Here is a 19,921-nt window from a genome sequence, read left to right as displayed (position 1 = left end):
GTAACTGCTGTTAAAGTGAAAGTGTTAACTGTTGTTAAAGTAAAACTGTTTAGTGTTTGATGAGTTTGACCCTAACACATACAATTTTATTTATATATAAAGAAGTATAGTGATATTACTGTTTTTCCCCTAGTTTAAATCCATAATACTCCCCCTCAAGCTGGAGAATATGTATATCATATAATTCTAGCTTGTTACATAATAAACCCAAACGAGTCTTACATAAAGTTTTGATAAACATATCAGCAATTTGGACTCTTGTAGAAATATATAGAGTAGCAATTACACCATCTTCTACTTTCTCCCAAGCAATGTGACAATCTAGTTCTATATGCTTGGTTTTCTCATGGAACTCAGGATTGGAGGTAATGCGAATTGCTGCTTGATTATCACAATGCATAGTCATAGGCACCTTTACAACAAATTTTAATTCCTCAAGTAGATACTTAATTCACATAAGCTCACATGATGTGTGTGCCATAGCTCTATACTTAAGTCTTTACACTAGATCTAGCAACAACAATTTGTTTCTTACTTTTTCAAGTAATCAGGTATCCTCTTAGAAAAGTGCAATACCCAATAGTGGATTTTCTATCTGACGATGATCCTGCTCAATCAATATTAGTATAGGCTTCTACCCGTAGGTGACCGTTAGCTTTATACAACACGCCACGACCTGGATGTGCTTTAAGATACCTCACAATCTGAAGGCGAGGATCTTTCATATATTTGCTCAAAACACTAATTGCAAATGATATATCTGAGCGAGTAATTGTGATATGATTAGTTTACCAACCAAATAAGGATATCTTTCAGGATTAGATAATAGCTCTCCCTAATCTTCACACAGTTTGACATTAGGATCCACAGGAGTCTCCACTAGTTTAGATCCTAACAAGCCGGTTTCTTCCAAAATCTTTCCTCTTGCAGATGTATGAGAAAACACAAAGTGATCAAAATGGCAATGTTGCAATCCAAACTATAACACTACTTCACTGAATTTACCAAACCAAGCTTTGAGAGATTGTTTACGGCCACAGTTGGCCTTATGCAACTGGCACACGTTTCCAGACTCCCTTTGGGCAACAAACCAAGGTGGTGGGTCCATATACACCTCTTCTTTAAAATCGCCATTCAAGAAGGAATTTTTAAAGTCTAACTGAAACAGTTAGCAGCCGAGATCAAAATTCTGACAGAAGAAATTTTAGCAATAGGTGAGAATATCTTTGCATAGTTGACACCATATGTCTAGGTATACCCTTTGGCAACCAAGTGAGCCTTTAAAGGCTCAATAGAACCATCTGGCAAGTACTTCACAGTATACACCCAACGAAAGTCAGCGGTAGTTTTCCCATGAGATCTTGAAAGATACAATGAGTGGATAAAAACATAAAAAAAAATGGTAGTGCAATTCAAAAGTTTAGTAAGCATGCTAATTGACAAAAGATTAAAATGATTTTTTTTTTTTTTTAAAAAAAAAAAAAAAAAGCATAAAGCAAGCCAAAAATTACAAAGGAAAACAAAAAGAAAAGAAAGCAAAGAAAAAAAAAGAAAAAAGAAAAAAATTAATTACAAAAGAGGAAAGAACAAAGGAAAGAAGGGAGAGAATCACCAGCTGTGAGTCCCCAAGCCCGAGACTAGTCGAATAGTGAACCACTAAGGAAAGCAAGCAACTGATCTTCGAAACTATCCAAATCCTCAAAAGTCCACTAATTGCATTCCTTCCAAAGAGACCATAATAAGTACAATAGAACTAAATTCCAAATGTTAGACCAGTGCTTTTCCAACCAATTCCACCATCCAAAAAGTAGATTTGGAATTTTTTTGGTAGGACCCACAAAATCCCAAAAGATTTAAAAACAAAACTCCACAATTGATGAGCCTTCTCACAATGAAGTAATAAGTGGTCCACAATGCCCAAACTAGAAACTGTAGTAGCTGAGCCATCTGTCAAAGTAAGATTGGGAAGACTACTAGAGTGCTCAAGGTTAGAGTATAGTCATATGATTAGTTGCACTTGTGTCAATGACCAAAAGGGTTTAGAGTGGCAAGACAAGCAATGGAAGTACCTTGTTGAGCCAAAGTAATTGTAAAACCAAACCAAACCAAACCAAACAGAGTTAGAATGCATAGACAGGAGACGATTGTACTCTTGCTTAGGAATAGAGACTACTCTGGATGTTGGTAGAAGTGACTGTAAAGGCGGTTCCTCAACTTGAATACTAGCTTGGTGAGCCAAGGGTGTACCATACAACTCCCAACAAAAGTCTACTGTATGAATCTCACCATAATAATAAATGCACTTACGAAGGCCACATCCTCTACCACGACCCCCTCCCCCTTGGTCACGACCTCCACGACCTTGACCCCCATAGCCTCAACCTCCATGACCACCTCTATTACTCCCCATAGAAGTGGCAAAGACAAATTTATGTAATGCATCGGTACTAGAGTTAGATAATGTGGCCTATCTAAGTCTACCAAAAACTTAACAAGGGAGGTATTGACTAGCTAAAATTTGTGATTTCACTGGATCCAAAATTTTAGGTATTCTAGAGGAAGTGAGCAACATGCATAGGAATACAATCACATCACATCACAATCATATGAAAAGGGGAATCTCTTTGGTTACCTGAAACAGGGTACCCTAGATTCCTTGGGATGCTCTGATGCCTACTCCTCCCCACCCCCCTCCTTCAACCCACCCTCACCCTTGCCCCCAACTACCACCATCTTTTTTCCCCTTTTTACCACCTTTACACATTCCTCCTCTGTCTCCTCTTCCTTTTTGCTTTCCTCCACTGTATGGGTTTTTCCCATATGCTTATCCCCTTCCTCCAACATTGCCTACTCCATTCCCACCTCCTTAGGGGCCCAACCATGCTTTGCCTAGATAGTCTAACCTTGTACTTGCACCACTAGCCATACCAAATATTCCCACCATAGAAACCTCACAAAATATCTCTCCTACATCTCGATCCTCTGATCATGGGGGCGGTAAGAGGTAAGAGGTTGTTTCGTATTGATGCAAAACCTTTTTCTTTCTCTTTTGATGGGCAGCGGTCTAATTCATATGCCATACATGAGACATTTTGGGATTTAGTTGCGAGGCTTTCAATCCGGCTATGTTTGCTTTCTCGGATTTCATTGAGGTTAATTGCCTTGTTGATTTACCTCTTGAAGGGGCTTTGTTCACTTGGTTTAGAGATTCGGGGACAAATTGTATGTCAACAATTGACAGGACCTTGGCATTGGTGGATTGGGTAGATCATTTTGGGAATGTGTCTCAAAGGGTACTCTCTCGAGTAGTTTTTGATCATTGCCCGCTTTTGGTGGTAGTTGGTAGTGTCAATAAAAGTCGAAATGCCTTTTAAGTTTGAGAATATGTGGTTGAAAGATGAGGATTTTGTGGAGAGAGTTTGGCAATGATGGATTGGGTATTGATTTTTGGGTTCTCTGAGCTTTATTTTGGTTTGTAATTAAAAGCTCTTAAAAATGATTTGAAAAAGTGGAATAAGGAGGAATTTAGGGATTTGGCATTTAGGAAGAAAAGCCTTTTATCTGAATTGTTGGGTTTGGATGCTAGAGAGAACTCGTTGGGTCTTTCGCACGAGGAACAAACTCGTCGTACTCATATTAAAGGTGATATTGCACATTTAGCTTCTTTGAAGGAGATTTCTTGGAGACAAAAGTCTCGGGTATTGTTTGTAAAGGAGGGTGACAATAATATTTGTTTCTTTCACCGTGTAGCAAATTCCCATTGAAGAACTAATCATATTAGAGGTATAGAGGTGGGTGGTGTCCTTTATGAGGATGAGGAAGAGGTGTGTTCTAAGGTGGTTCATTTTTTCAGGGCTTGTACACGGAGTCAGATATATCGCGTCCTACTATGGATGGTTTGGAGTTTGCTAGTATTGAGGAGGATGAGTGGCTTTCTCTTGAGAGGGATTTTTCTAAGGAGGAGGTGGTATAGGTCCTCCAAGAGATGGAAGGTGATAAAGCCCCAGGTCTTGACGGCTTCACTATGACCTTTTTTCATAAATGTTGGAGTGTAGTGGAAAAGGATGTTATGACCTTTGATCATTTTCATAGGAGCTTAGAGTTTGAACGGTCTCTAAATTCTTCTTTCCTATCTTTGATTCCCAAGAAAAATAATGCATTGAATGTTAAAGATTTTCGGCCTATCAGCTTAGTGGGCAGTGTGTATAAGTTGTTATCTAAGGTGTTGGCTAACAGGTTGAGGATGGTGTTGGACAAACTCATTTCAGAGTTGCAAAATTCTTTTGTTGATGGTAGATAGATTTTGGATTTAGTGCTTATTGCTAATGATTGTCTAGATAGTAGACTGAAGCGTCGTACTCTACGGGTGGTGTGTAAGTTAGACATTAGAAAAGCCTATGATCATGTGAATTGAGACACTTTGTTCTATCTATTGGAGAGGATGGGTTTTGGGGTTTGATGGAGGAGATGGTTAAAGGCTTGTGTCACTGCTGTCCACTTCTCAGTTTTGGTTAATGGATCTCCTGCTGGTTTCTTTGGTAACTCTCAAGGTCTAAGACAAGGTGATCTGTTGTCTCGTCTTCTCTTCCTTTTGATCATGGAGGTTTTAAGTCGGATTCTAAAGAAAACTGAGGAAGGTGGTCTCATTCAGGGTTTTCATGTGGGACCTATTAATACTACTGGTATTTGTACTTCCCATCTATAATTTGCTGATAATACCATTCTTTTCTGTGATGCTTCTAGGGAGCAATTGCTTTCCATTAAGCTAGCTTTGACTTGTTTTTAAGTTTTTACTGGTTTGAAGGTGAATGTGGGGAAAAGTGAGATTGTCCTTATTGGGGAGGTCAGTAACATTCAAGCATTGGCTAACATTTTTCAATGCAGAGTGGGCAATTTGCCTATGATTTATTTGGGAATGCCATTGGGTACTTAGTATAAGACAACCATTATCTGGAATTCGATTCTGGAGAGAATGGAGAAGCATCTTTCGGGCTGGAAGTGTCTTTATTTGTCAAAGGGTGGCAGACTCACTTTGTTGAAAAGCACCCTTTCAAGCCGTCTGACTTATTATCTCTCCCTTTTTACTATTCCTAAAGCAGTGGCTATTAGATTAGAATGTATTCAGAGGAATTTTTTGTGGGGTTTCTCAGAGGAGTGCTTCAAATATCCCTTGGTGGCTTGGGAAAAAGTTTGCTTACTGCGTGAGTTGGGTGGTTTAAGAATTCAGAATTTGGTGTCTTTTAATCAAGCTTTATTAGGAAAATGGCTTTGGAGGAATGACCATGAAACTACCCATCTGTGTGGAGCGTTATTGCCATGAAATATGGGGAGGGGAAATGGGGGTGGAGCACTAGAGTTTGTAGTCATGGGTGTGGTTTATGGCGAAACATTAGTGAAGGGTGGGAGAGCTATTCTAAGCACTTGTCTTTTTGTGGTGGGGGATGGTTCTCATATTCTTTTTTGGCATGATAAGTGGATTGAGGGTAATTCTCTTAAAACTCTTTATCCTTAGTTATTTGTGTGTTCAGTCAATAAGGAAGCTTGTATTTCTAATGTGTTAAGTCTTCCGGTGGGTGAAAATGATAGAGTGTGCTACTTAAGATTTTATAGGGAATTCAATGATTGGGAGTTAGCGGCTTCTTTCTTCTTTCTTCGCTTCATCCAATTTCACATTTCTAGGGTTGGTGGTTGTGACAGGCTTTGTTGGTGCCTCAATAGAAGTGGGAAGTGAAAGCTCGAAAATGTGTTGAAAACACAAGAGCAGTTTAGACCCCAAAATTAAAATTACGGCTTGATTGATTTTACACTAACTTAATACTAAGTGCGAAATAGTGTAAACACAAGCGTATAAGCAAGATAAGTACTCTAATCTATATTTAAAGTAACACAACAGTAAAAATGAAATGAACAAGAGTAGGAAAAAGAGATGCAAACACAGATAACACCGAGACGTGTTATCAAAGAGGAAATCGAAGAACTCGACGAAAAACCTTTTTGCTGCTCTCCAAGCGGAAATCAATCCACTAGACAATCAGTTGGGATATAAGGGTGAGCAAGAGACCCTCCAAGCTTAATCTATCCTATGCACCTTAGCCCTCCAAGCTCCTACTTTAACAAGGCTTCTCGGAACTCTGTCTTGTCTAGCTCTCCGGATCCTGCAACAAGCTCCATGTTGCATTTGCAATCCTTGACTTATTTCAATGCTTCCCAACAGCTCCAAAACTCTCTACACTCTGAATAGGTGTGAGTTGTGTTTGAGTACAAATCTCCTCTCAAGGTATGACAATAGGAGAGGGATGGAGAAGTGGCTACAATAATTTCTCGCTAGGATGAGTAGCTCTCTCTCTAAAAGATGAGTGTGTGTTGTAGAAAACCTATCTAGGGTTTTTCTCTCTGAATGGCCTCTCATACATTTGTGGGTAATGAGAGTATGTATAGTATGGGTGAAGGGTAAGAAAGTCACTCTTAAAAATTCTTCATGCAGAATGTTTTGCAACTGTCTCGCGGGAAGGCCTTACCCGCGAGACACTCGCGAAAACGACAGCCTGGCACGACTCTTCAGCTTCCAGTCATGTGCTCCTCACGTGGCTCTGTCGCGGGTTAGCTTCCAGCGAGACACTTGCGAGATCCACTGATTCTTCATTTAAGCTTGAGTCTTCATCAACTTGATACTAAACCCAATACAATAAAATCCCACAGAATACAAGGAACAAAATTAAAGCAATTACAACACTTTTTGTTATGGAATAAAGCTAACATAAAATATAGTAATAAATCATAACTTTACAATCTTCCCCTTTGGCTATTCCGTGACAAAACACCCTATAACAGACTCTAGACTTAAATGTGAGTTTGGGAACAATGACAAAACTCATTCACACCTAAATCTAAAATCTTTGATGCACTTGGAACAAGATACTTGTAACCTGAAGCACTTGCACAATACGCATTAGACCCTTAAGGTAAATCAAGTGATAAAATGACAAGTATAAAGTAACAAGTAAAATGCGATCAAGTAAACATGTTGTAAAACATATGAGCAACTTGATCAAATACAAAAACAGTCATACGAAAATGACCACAATGATCATATAGCAAAGCAAATGATCATCCGAACATGCAACTAATAAAGCACAATAGCATAAGGATGTATGCATGTCCAACACAACCAATGCAAAACACCAAAGTATTTGTATTAAGGATACAAGATCTAACAAGGGCACAAGAATGTTTCAACACATAAACACGATGCAATGAGAGCAACGAAGCATATCAAAGTATCATAAAGCAACGAGAAAACAAGCATAAAGAACATTGTCTTTTCTCCCTTGGTATATGCATCTCTCCTATGGTTTTCTCCTCTTATGAATGTGCACAAGGTAGAATTTCTCTCCCTAAGAGTGTGCACATGAGTCATTAAAAATTAACGATACTCTCCCCTTTTTTGTCATGAATAGACAAATGAATCAAGAGGAAGGAAGGAAGGAAAAGAAGATATGAACAAGGGTAAAAGATGATGGATGAAGGGTGCAAGATGTATGAGAAAATGAAGCTCAAATGCAAAAAAAAAAAAAAAAAATCTTTAAAAAATGCTACAAAGTATAAAGAATATGACATGCCAAGGATGATGAAACATGATATAAACCTAAGCATGACAAAGACACAAGAACATGTTATATGTGCTAAAAGGTCTAAAAAGACTTAACTAGCATGAGTGAATGCAAAAACATGCTAAATGTTCAAGTGTGTGCAGCAAAGGTGCATCTAGTGTGCATTTAGTGTGCATGTGAGATGCATGACTAATGCATGAATAAGCACTCACGGGAAAAAGTGTATAAAATACACAACTAATGATTAAAACATGATAAACATGAATAATTATAGTGATCTCTAAAATTTGGTACTCATCGGGGTCCAAAACAATGAGAAAATGCCATTCGGGCATTTTATTAAACACTTAGAGTACACACACTACACATGTATGTTAAACAAGGCATGAACATATGAAGATCTTGTCTAAATACATGTTATTTTTGCCATAAGGGGCCAACATCCAAAGCAAATCATCATTTAAAACAAAGCCCAATAAAAAAAATTGACAAAAATTAAGTTTTTCAACTCCCATTTGAGAAAATTCCAACTATGAACATAAAACCCCCAAAAACATAATCTAAGGATCAAAATCAATGAAAAGAATTAAAGATTACCTTAGAGATGTTAATGAAATGAAATAGGTCACAAAAACACCTATTTGTGCGAAATAGTTAAAGATTATCCTAATGTTAAAGATTACCCTCACAAAAACTTAATACTAAGTGCAGAATAGTGTAAACACTAGCGTATAAGTAAGACAATTACTCTAATTTATATTTAAAGCAACACAACAGTAAAAATGAAATGAACAAGAGTAGGGAAGAGAGATGCAAACATAGATAACACCGAGACGTGTTATCGAAGAGAAAATCGAAGAACTCGGCGAAAAACCTCTTCGCCGCTCTCCAAGCGAAAATCGATCCACTAGACAATCAGTTGGGATACAAGGGTGAGCAAGAGACCCTTCAAGCCTAATCTACCCTCTGTATCTAAGCCCTCCAAGCTCCTACTCCAACAAGACTTCTCGAAATCCTGTCTTGTCTAGCTCTTCGGATCCTGCAACAAGCTCCATGTTGCATTTGCAATCCTTGACTTCTTCCAATGCTTCTCAACAACTCCGAAATACTCTCTACACTCTGAATATGTGTGGGTTGTGTTTGGGTACAAATCTCTTCTCAAGGTATAACAATGAGAGAGGGATGGAGAAGAGGCTACAATGATTTCTCACTAAGGATGAGTAGCTCTCTCTCTAAAAGATGAGTGTGTGTGTGTTGTAGAAAACCTATCTAGAGTTTTTCTCTCTGAATAGCCTCTTATACATTTCTGAGTAATGAGGATATATATAGTATGGGTGAAGGGTAAGAAAGTCACTCTTAAAAGTCCTTCAGACAGAATGTTTCGTGATTGTCTCCCGAGAAGGCCTTACCCGCGAGATATTCGCGAAAACGACAGCCTGACACAGCTCTTCAGCTTCCAGTCATGTGCTCCTCACGTGGTTTTGTCACGGGTTAGCTTCCTGCGAGACACTTGCGAGATCCACTGATTCTTTATTTAAGCTTGAGTCTTCACTAACTTGATACTAAATCCAATACAATAAAATCCTATAAAATACAAGGAACAAAATTAAAGCAATTACAACACTTTTTGCCATGGAATAAAGCCAACATAAAACATAATTGTAAATCATAACTTTATAGGAAGTTTGACATTCAGTCTTTTTATCATAAGATTCGAGATGTTACTCATTTACTTTCTCTTGGAAGGGCATTTGGAAAGTAAAGGTTCTTAAAAAGGTGGCATTCTTTATGTAGATAGTAGCTTATGGCCAGATTCTAACTTTGAATAACTTTATGCTTTGTGGTTGCCCTTTGGCGAATCGTTGTTGTATGTGCTGTTGCAATGAGGAATCCATGAATCACCTGTTGATTTTTTGTTCCGTAGCTCATTCTATGTGAATGTATATGCTTAAGTTGTTTGGGATTGATTAGGTTATGCCAGGTTCAATTGCAGACTTATTATTTTGTTGGTATCATTGGCTTGGGAAATATAATTCCGATTAGGGGTGTTCACCAAACCATATAAACCTCACAAACTGCAAAAACCGCTTGCAAAATGGTATAACCGCAATGCACCACAAGTAACAGTGCACCCCACCGCATGGTGCAGTGCAATCTGTGGTATTATAATAAGAAAACTGCAAAAACCGCACTGCACCGCACATCACTCCCTCTGTATATTAATATGTTTATTTTTTTTAATATTAAATATATTATTAATAGTTTAATAACCCTAGTTTTTAAAAAAAAAAAAAGTTTAACAACCTTAGCAAGTATTGATTAGGAAAGCCAACCCAAAATAAAGAAAAACTAGTTCAATAATTTAAAACTTTACCCAAAACAAAGGGAAAAATTAGTCTTGGACTGGAGTCCAAAATTTGAAAAATATACCGGTTTCAAACCATTCAAACTGTATCTTATACACCGCACTGCACATGTGACCTCAAGAATGAGGTGCGGTACGATTATGATTTTGGCTAAACTCTAAACTGCACCAAACCTTACTGCATCGCACATCTGATTGCAAAAATGAGATGTGCGGTTATGGTTTTGGCTAAATCGCACTGCAAAGTACGGTGCTAAAAATGGCCGAAAACTGCACCGTGAATACCCCTAATTTCAATATTTGGAATTTAGTTCCAGACTGTTTAATGTGGACTATTTGGACTACATGTAATCAGTGTTCTTTTGAAGATATTGAGAAATCTCTGGCTCAATTTGGTAGAATTTTCAAATATAAATGCAATATTATTGAAGCCCATTCCATTTGAACAAGTAGCTTAACTGAAAAAAACACCTTTTAATTTATTTTTACATGGACTTTTGAAGAGAAATTTCATGTACTTGTTATTATTAAATATTGTTTTTCTCCATATATATGTATATAGATACACACACATATATATTTAAATTTATACATATATATTTAAATTTATATATATATATATATATATAAATTTAACAAAGATAGGTAAAATTGTTACTTTGTACGGTTGATGGAGGAAAAATGGTGAAAAGGAAAGATGTTTTAGAAAGGTAAGTTGCTTAGAGAAAAGAAAGAATGAACTAGCTCTCAAGAGACACACTCTTGGAATAATACCTCATAGGTAGATTTCTTGGATTCAAATTCAGCTAGTTACAATGAGAGTAGCCTTGCTTATTTATAGTTACATAAGCAAGATGCTGAGTTGGTTACAAGAATCCACCATGTTGCTGCCATGTGATTGACCAAAGCCTAACTAACTTCTCGAACTAACTAATAGGCTATTGTACTTATCACTAACAACCTATTAGCTAACTAATTTTTTGTTACAAGTGATAGAGGCTACTAACAGCAAAAGGAAATTACTTATTATACAATAGAAGCTAATAACATATAGATTTAAAAATGAACTGCATCAAGATTGTCCCTCTTTGGAACACACTCGTCCTCAAGTGTGGCTTGTTGTAAGTTGATTTGGTTCTTGATAGGGCAGCAAGTGATGTACATTGAACTATTAGAAATGCGTAGATGATCAGGTAGCTTGACTTGGTAGGCATTGTCATTGATCTTATGCAGTATAGGACAAGGACCAATCTTCTTTTGCTGCAACTTTGTATAAGGTCCAGCAGGGTTCCTCTCCTAGGTCAGGATTACCCATACTAGGTCACCTTCCTTGAAAATCACTTGCCTTTTCTTCTTGTCAGCTTGTGCCTTGTACTTAGCATTCCTGGCCTCTATTTTCTTCTTAATATCTGCATATTGCTGTTGTATGACGTCAGCTAATTCAGTGGCTTTCAGATGCTCCTTCATGGGTAATGGTAAGCTTGACAAGTCAAGAACACTGGCTGATTGCATCCCATAAACAATCTCAAAGGGAGAGTGTTGAGTTGTTTTATTGGTAGATGAGTTGTAGGCAAACTCTGCTATATGCTATAGGTAAAACATTCTCCCATTCCTTAGGTTTGTCCCTTATAAAACACCTTAGGAGGTTGCCGAAGCTCCTATTGACAACCTTAGTCTGTCCATCCGTTTGAGGATGGAAACTGATGCTGTACTGTAAGTCAGTACCAATTTTCCTCCATAAAGTCCTCCAAAAATGGGCAAGAAACTTGGCTTCCCTATCAGACAGTGCTGGTTGGAACTCCATGTAACTTATAAATCTCCCTGAAAAATAAACCAGCAATATTGGAGGCATCATTAGTCTTTTTGCAAGCCACAAAATGGGCCATCTTGGAGAATCTGTCCACTATCACTAGAGTATAGTTTGATCTTCTAGTAGTAGGGGGTAATCCAAGGACAAAGTCCATGCTAATGTTGGTCCAAGACTTGTTAGGCACTGGAAGGGGCAGATACAATCTAGCATTGGTGGCTGTCCCTTTGCTTTGCTGACATATCATGCATCTTTTAACTAGTCTTCCCACATCCTTAAGCATGCCTGGTCAATAGAATTGTTGTTGTAGGAGCTGCAGTGTCTTCTCTTTGCCAAAATGGCCTTGGTTATGCACTTCAAGCAGAATCTTGTGCCTGAGAGAGCATTTTGGAATACAAAGGAGCAGGCCTTTGAACAAGTAGCCATCTTGCAGGTTGAATCCAGGACAGGTAGTTCTGTTGCCTTGTTGCAAATTCTGCACAATCTGAAACAACTTGGAATCTTCTTTATAATGCTCCCTAAATGCCTTAAAGCCCTCAAATTTGTTGGGCATCTGCACTAGTAAGGAGATCTCCTGCTAAGACCATCTACCACTCTATTAAGGACTCCAACTTTGTGCCTTTAGTTGAAGTTGAACTGTTGTAAGTAGACAGCCCATTTGGCATGCCGTTTGTTGACCTCATGGTCAGTTGGAGTATAAATTCTTTGTAAGCCAAATGGTACTCCCAATGTTTTATTGCTTGTACTATGGCATAGAATTCCATATCATTGGTGCAGTAGTTGAGCTTGGTTGAATTGAGTTTTTCACTGAAATAGGCCACTGGTTTGCCCTCTTGATTGAGAACACCTCCTGTGCCAACTCCAGAAGCATCACAATCCAATTCAAAGATCTTTTCAAAGTCAGGAGCTTGCAATATTGGTGCTACAGTAAGGGCAGCTTTCAAGGACTCAAAACTCTGCTGCTTAGCCTCATCCCATGCAATAGTAGACAGGTTGAGATAGTCAGTGAGTGGTGCTGCAATTGTGCTAAACCCTTTAATAAATCTCTTGTAAAATGTTGCTAACCCATGGAAGCTTCTTACTTCAGCCACAAATCTTGGAACAGGCCAATCTAGAATGGCCTTAACCTTCCCCTCAACCATTGCAATTCCCTTATCAGTCACCACATACCCAAGAAAGACCTACCTTACTACAAAAGTACATTTGCTGGTATTTGCATAGAACTTATCCCTTCTTAGTAACTCAAAAACAGATAGCAAATGATTCACATGATCATTCAAAGTCTTGCTATATACTAATATATCATCAAAGTAAACTACAGCACATACACCAAGCAAAGGTTGCAACATTTGAGTCATTACCCTCATGAAAGTAGCGGGTGCATTAGTAAGACCAAAGGGCATGACAAACCACTCATATAGCCCACTATGGGTCTTAAAGGCAGTCTTCCACTCATCCCCTGGCTTAATTCGAATTTGATGAGAGCCACTTCTAAGATATTTCTTTTTAGAACCAGCTAGACAGTCAAGCATATCACCTAGCCTAGGTATAGGAAACCAATATTTGATTGTGATTTTGTTAATGGCTCTACTGTCAACACACATTCTCCAACTACCATCCTTCTTGGGGGTTAAGAGGGTTGGTACAACATATGGACTAATACTTGGCCTAATATATCCCTTGTTCTATAGTTCTTGCACTTGCCTATCAAGTTCATCCTTTTCCATTGGTGTCATCCTATAGGCAGCCCTATTAGGTAATGCAGAACCTAGAATGAAATCAATGGCATGCTGTATGTCTCTCATAGGAGGCAATTCAGTAGGTAATTCATTAGGGAAGACATCGTCAAATGACTTGATCAACTCTTTTATAGATTGAGGCACTATCATAGCATCTAACTCTAATGCAGTCAATAACATGTAAACCACATTAGTTGCTAGAGTTTTTTGTGCAAATTTCTTGACAATAAGCAAAGAATTTAGCTGTGCAGTAGTAGGATTTTTAAGAATCAACTTTTCTTTCATGGGCAGTAGGATGTAATGCTGTCTATCCTTGTATAGGTTGTAGGTGTTCTTCCTTCCATCATGGTTGGTGTGCTTATCATATTGCCAAGGCCTTCCCAACAACAAATGACATGCATCCATCTTCACTACATCACAAAAAACTGAATCTTGGAACTTCTTCCTGATTGAAAAGGAGACCATGCATATCTTGGAAACTCTTATATCATTGCCTGTCTTAAGCCATGTCAATTTGTAGGGGTGAGGATGATCTTCAGTCTTTAAGCCAAGTTATTAAACAACTTCTTCAGAAAACACATTTTCACAGCTTTCTCCATCAATAAATAGGCTGCAAATCCTGCCACCAATATTACAAGTGGTGTGAAAAATGTTGCTCCTCAACCAATCCTCCTGCTCCTCATGTTTTGGTGCTAACAAGGTCTTTTTCATTACCAAAGGCAAGCCTTCTTCCTCATCTGATTCACCTATAACAATTTCTTCTTCATACATTGGAAATTCTTCATCTTCCTAGTCTTCACAACCTTCAATCATCAAAGCTTTACCCTTGCCTTGAGCTTTAACTCCCCCTTTCTTGCAATCTGTGGCCTTGTGCCCAACTTCTCCACACTTGTAGCACTTAAATGTAAAACTTTGTGCTACTTTAGGGATTGGTTTGCCTGCACTAGAAGTTTAAGGCAGACCTACACAGTCAATCTTGAAAGGTTGTGCACTGTTACTAGTTGGCCTTCCTTGAGCATTGACTTGGGTACTTTTGCTATCACCATAAGCTTGAAACTGCATAAAAGCTCTTCTTGCAAGTTGCTTCTCAAACATCAAGGCTCTATTGTAAGCTTCAAATACAGTCCACAGTTGGTGTAATGATAAGGGATCTTGAATTGGTGGTTTAAGACCACTCAAGAACCTTGCAACTATCTGCTCTTCACTCTTATTCAGGTCTACTCAAGCTACCAGTTGATAAAATGCCTCTATATACTCTTCTGCACTGCTATGTTGCTTCAAATTATGTAGTTGTTTGTGCAAGGACTGAATATAATTGAAAGGAAGAAACTGGTTTCTCATTTTCTGCTTCATCTTGCACCAATCTTGGATCTTTCTTTTACCCCTCCTAACTCTTTGAACTTGGAGCTGTTCCCACCAGGCTGAAGCTCTCCCTTTCAGCTTGATAAAGATCAATTTCACCTTCTTGGAATTTGGTACCTCATGGAAATCAAAGATTCTTTCCACTTGGTTATGCCAATCCATGAATTCTTCATGATTCAAGCTACCATAGAACTTAGGTAACTCAATCTTGAAGTTTGATTCCCATTTTGGTTTTCCCCTTGGAGGATCAAGCACTTCCTGTGGAACACCTCCTCTAGGCTAACCAATTGGGTTACTAAAGTTGCTGTGACTGTCAGTTTCAGCATCTTCAGCAAGTTCATCATCATTTCTAGGATGATAACGCTGGATTCTTCTCACTTCCTCAGTCAAGGCAGCAAGCTGCCCCCGTAGCAGCTCCACAGTTTGCTTCAATGTCACCTGGGGTTCTCCTTGGTGTGGTTGCGGCTGCTGCTTGGGATGAACCTGCACCTCAGGTTCATGTGCTGCAAAAGCTTTCTTGTTCCTTCTATTGTAAACCATTGGTGTCATCTTCACAAATTCTTAGGCTCGCTAGTAAAGGATATGAAAATGAAATCAAGATAGGATCTTGATGACAGAAAATGAAGGAACAAATTGCAAACGAAGTTGAATCCTAAGGATCTCAAGCTCTGATACCAAATTATGATGGAGGAAAAATGGTGAAAATGAAAGATGTTTTAGAAAGCTAAGTTGCTTAGAGAAATAAAGAATGAACTAGCTCTTCAAGAGACACAATCTTAGAATAATACCTCATAGGTAGATTTCTTGGATTCAAATTAAAACTAGTTACAATGAGGGCAGTATTGCTTATTAATAGTTACATAAGCAAGATGCTGAGTTAGTTACAAGAATCCACCATGTGGCTACCATGTGATTGACCAAAGCCTAACTAACTTCTCTAATTAACTAATAGGCTATTGCACTTATCACTAACAACCTATCAGCTAACTAACTTTCTGTTACAAGTGATAAAGGCTATTAAAAGTAAAAGGAAATTACTTATTATAAAACAGAAGCTAGTAACAGATAGATTTAAAAATGAACTACATCAATGGTCCTGTATAATTTCCTCTCCTTTTTACTTTGCAATCAAACAAGAACTTACTTCCATTTATTTGTTAAAACATCTGTTCAAAAGAAAAGGATTACTCCCCTCTTTCCATGCTCCCTCCAAACTTCAAGCGGTAGTGTAAATGATGACTAGGATAGTTAATTTTTCACGATTGCCTTGTTGATTAACAAAAGACTTGCAAGAGAGGATATTAGCCGACTAAAGTGATGATTTATTCCAATACTTGCATGCAGGTGAAATTCAGGGGGCCTATCAAATTAAAGTCACTACCAGTGCTTTGGCATTGTTGCTTTCCACAAGGCACGCTGAATTGACAAAAACCAACGTCCAAGGTCATCTAGTTAAGGTCTGCATATAATCTTAGATGCATTTTCTTTTTGATGTGCATCTACTTAAGATTATATATATATATATATATTTATTTAGTTTAATTTTTTGGTTGGTAAAAGTTTGCTGCAGGGATAACCACCCGCTCAAAAGCCAAATTAGCTCCAGATCAGTGGACAATGGTGTCGCTTCCTGCAAAGGTATTTCAACATTGCATTTTATCACTTTTAAAATAGGGTAAATTACATATTTGGTCCTTAACCTTTAGGCTGTGTATTAATTTGGTCCCTAACATTTTAACTATATCAATTTGGTCTCTAACCTTATGGTATGGTATCAAAATGGTCCTTGCTGTTAAGTGTTGGATGGAAAATGCTGTCATGGCTAATAGTGATATTAAAATATTGTTTTTGTGCCACCTAAATTGCCACATGGGCTGCCACGTGGATTTTAAAAAACATTATAACCAAAAAAAGCAAAAGCTTTATAAAAATTAAAATCACAAACATATTTAGGATTTAAAATTTTAATAGATGAAAATTCTTCAGATTTAATCTTATCTTTGGAGTTTATGGAACTCTTTGGTTGGATTTTCTTTGCAGCTTCCTGATAAAGTTCTTTTGATTTAATTTGCCTATCATCTCCACAGCTAATGGAAGACCCAAAACAGCCATTAATCCCACCTAAAGGCTTCATGAGTTCTCAGAATAAAACAAAAGCAAATCTGAATGTAACGTGTAATGAAACTCATCTAACATATAGTCTATCTCTTCTAGAGTTAAGCCGCTGTATTAGTCCTGAGTTGAAACTTTCCACAAACACCTTATGTGTGCCCACGAATAATCATCATTTCTCAAACATCTCTGCTAAAAATCATATCTTGAAGTACACAACAGCACTTCACACACTCATAAATAATCAGCCTGGTCATCTATTTGTTTGCATTTGGAGGCAATAGCTTCTTCATTACTGTCTCAATCATAATACCCACAGAAGAGTTCTTCAAAGCAATACCTTGTCCATTACTGCACCGCCATTAATTTCTTTTGTTGAACTCTTGCAGCAGAATTACCCAATGAGACAATGATGGTCTCTTGCCACATCACCCTTTGAGAAAAATCTGGAACATCCAGATCCAAGGAACTCTGACAATCCCCATGTCCTCCACCGTCTGATCTCTCTCCCTCATTTCCTTTCTCTTTCTCTTCCTCTCCGCATTCTCCTGGGGCAGGGACTTTTACATTGTGTTTTGTTGTCCAATTTAATTTTTCAGATCTACCAGTTTTAAATTTGGGTTTCTTTGGTCCAATAATTTGAATTTTATTTGTGTGTATTTGTGATTTATTTTTGCTTATTAATACATTTGATTAGCTCAAATAAATTCAATTTGGATGATTTAAAAAAAAAAAAAAAATTAAGGCCACATGCAACTTAAATGACATAAAAAATAATATTTTAAAATCACTGTTAGCCATATCAGCATTTTCCATCTATCACTTAACAGCAAAGACCATTTCATTTTGTTTTAGTCCATCAAGATCACTAGTGCACAATTGTGCTCTTGAGAAGCTTGATATACTGTGCATTATACATGAAACTTGTTGATTATTTTTTTCTGCTTTTTAATAAACCATAGTATGAAGAAAGCTGAAAGCCTGTTCTTTGAAACATTTTTTTTTTTTTTAAATTGGAAATTTTATGTTTGAATTGAAACAAATTGAATTACTTGGGTGGTGCAGATACTGGCACTGTTGGCCGATGCTTTAATTGAAATCCGAGAACAAGATTTGGCTGATGATGATGATGATGTAGGTAGTTTATGATTTACCGTCCAGTCCAGATCACCCATTTGTAATCAGATCTTTAAGCTTTGAATGAATTGTGTATCAGGATAGTGACTGGGAAGAAATTCAAGCTGGGGATGCAGAGATGGATAAAGATTTGCTTCATTCACTTTCTGCTACATCATCAGGCAGACCCACATATGAACATCTTGAAGCAATGGAAAAAGTATTTAACAAGGTTTGAAAGGAACATGACAATTTTCCTGTCTACCAATTTATGAGTACACTTTTTCTTTTTCTCTTTCTTTGCAATACCTCTTCCTTATTTCTGGTTAAACCTGCTTGAGCATTTCAAGGATCATGAAGATGACTATGAAGCCGACCAACTATGTGCTGCCGATCCACTTAATCAGGTGTTGTCTGGATGCCAAATTTTTGTATTTCCAAGAATGGCCGTGGTCAAGAATTTTTTATATTGTTAACTAAACATGATTGCACCTGACAGATTAATCTGGCTCGCTATCTTCGAGATTTCTTAATGAATTTTTGCCAGAGCAACAGACCACTGTTTGAGAATCTTTGCCAGGTACTTTAAATTCAATCAAGCAGTTGAAAGCTTCTATCAATATGAAGTTCATTTCCTCTCTTTATTGTGCATATGATTAACTTAAAATATGTGATGTTTTGTTTTACTTTTGTTACCAGAGTTTGACGGAGTCTGAGCAGGATGCTATCCAGATGGTACTAAATCACTAACAACTTGTATTTGGTTTGTCGAGAATGAATTTTGAGTGCTGTTCCATCCATTGTTGACTGAAAAGGAAATTTTCATCTCTCTAGAGCAGTGAGATGCAAGCCAAAAGCTGAGTTTGTAAAGCGGAGGGTTTTATTATTATTGTTTTATATATATATATATATATATATATTGTTAACAGTTAAGACATCAAGCTTTGATGTAATGGCAAGTGTCTTATACCAAAAGCGATAGGTGATAGGTTTGAGTATGAGAATCAGCCTCTTAAGCTGCCTGTTATGACTTTACCTAGACCCTGTAAAAGTAAGAGTTTTGTGCACTAGGTATGACCATTTTAACGGTTAGAAGCATTGAGACTAGAAATTTTGGATTTATGTTTGATTATTGAATGCTCTGATTGACCAATTTGCTTTCTAGCGTGTAATAAATACTCTTATTAAAATTTTGTTGTAATTTATTAAAAACGTTGATACAAACAAGATGAAAGAAAATAGTTCATATATTCATTGCATAGAAACCTTCCTGCTGAGCTTCATCAACCCATGCTATAGAGTAGTGTGGTCATGGAGGTAGAGGTATAGATCTTTTGGTTTTACCTTAAGTAGGATGTGCTCATGCCTACGCTTGTGTATGCATCATTCGGCTGTCTAGGGTATCTTGCCAGGCGGGTGACTGCTCTGCGTTGGAGAAAAATTCTTTATTGGTAACAGATTGTATCTATATATTATTATTCATTATTTGCTTTTTTTTTTTTTCCTTCTTATATATATATATATATATATATAACTATTATTGTGATACAAAAATCACTTCATGATTTCAAATTGGGGTCAGGAATCACAGGTTTCAACTTTCAAGTACAATTTGTGAAGTAGAGAAGATTTGGGCTATTGAGCCAATTCTGTGAAGTGAAGAAGAATAGTTGGGGTTTTAGCGCCCATTTCATGAAGTGAAAATTTGGGCTTTAAAAATTGCCTTAAAAAACACATGGGTTTGTTGTCCTGTTCTGCATATGACACATCACTCATACACATACTAACTCTCTTTCGGGTCAAATCATTA

At 37.5% G+C, this 19,921-nt stretch overlaps 1 protein-coding gene across 1 annotated transcript in view; it reads left to right on the top strand.

Moving 5' to 3' along the window:
- LOC112011287 (uncharacterized) overlaps positions 1-19,610 on the top strand; it is a 29,935-nt gene extending 10,325 nt beyond the window's left edge. The window contains exons 16-22 of the mRNA XM_024043692.2: positions 16,228-16,340; positions 16,444-16,521; positions 18,061-18,129; positions 18,212-18,343; positions 18,462-18,518; positions 18,611-18,691; positions 18,811-19,610. Coding sequence (XP_023899460.2) covers positions 16,228-16,340; positions 16,444-16,521; positions 18,061-18,129; positions 18,212-18,343; positions 18,462-18,518; positions 18,611-18,691; positions 18,811-18,861 — 581 coding nt within the window. The 3' untranslated portion in view covers positions 18,862-19,610. The remainder of the gene's footprint in view (positions 1-16,227; positions 16,341-16,443; positions 16,522-18,060; positions 18,130-18,211; positions 18,344-18,461; positions 18,519-18,610; positions 18,692-18,810) is intronic.
- The last annotated feature ends 311 nt before the right edge of the window (positions 19,611-19,921 follow it).

This window comes from Quercus suber, unplaced genomic scaffold (assembly GCF_002906115.3).
Source record: "Quercus suber isolate HL8 unplaced genomic scaffold, Cork oak 2.0 scaffold_328, whole genome shotgun sequence".
Taxonomy (NCBI): Eukaryota; Viridiplantae; Streptophyta; class Magnoliopsida; order Fagales; family Fagaceae; genus Quercus; species Quercus suber.
Note: the sequence above shows the minus strand (reverse complement) of the source record. Positions and strands in the feature narration are given on the sequence as shown.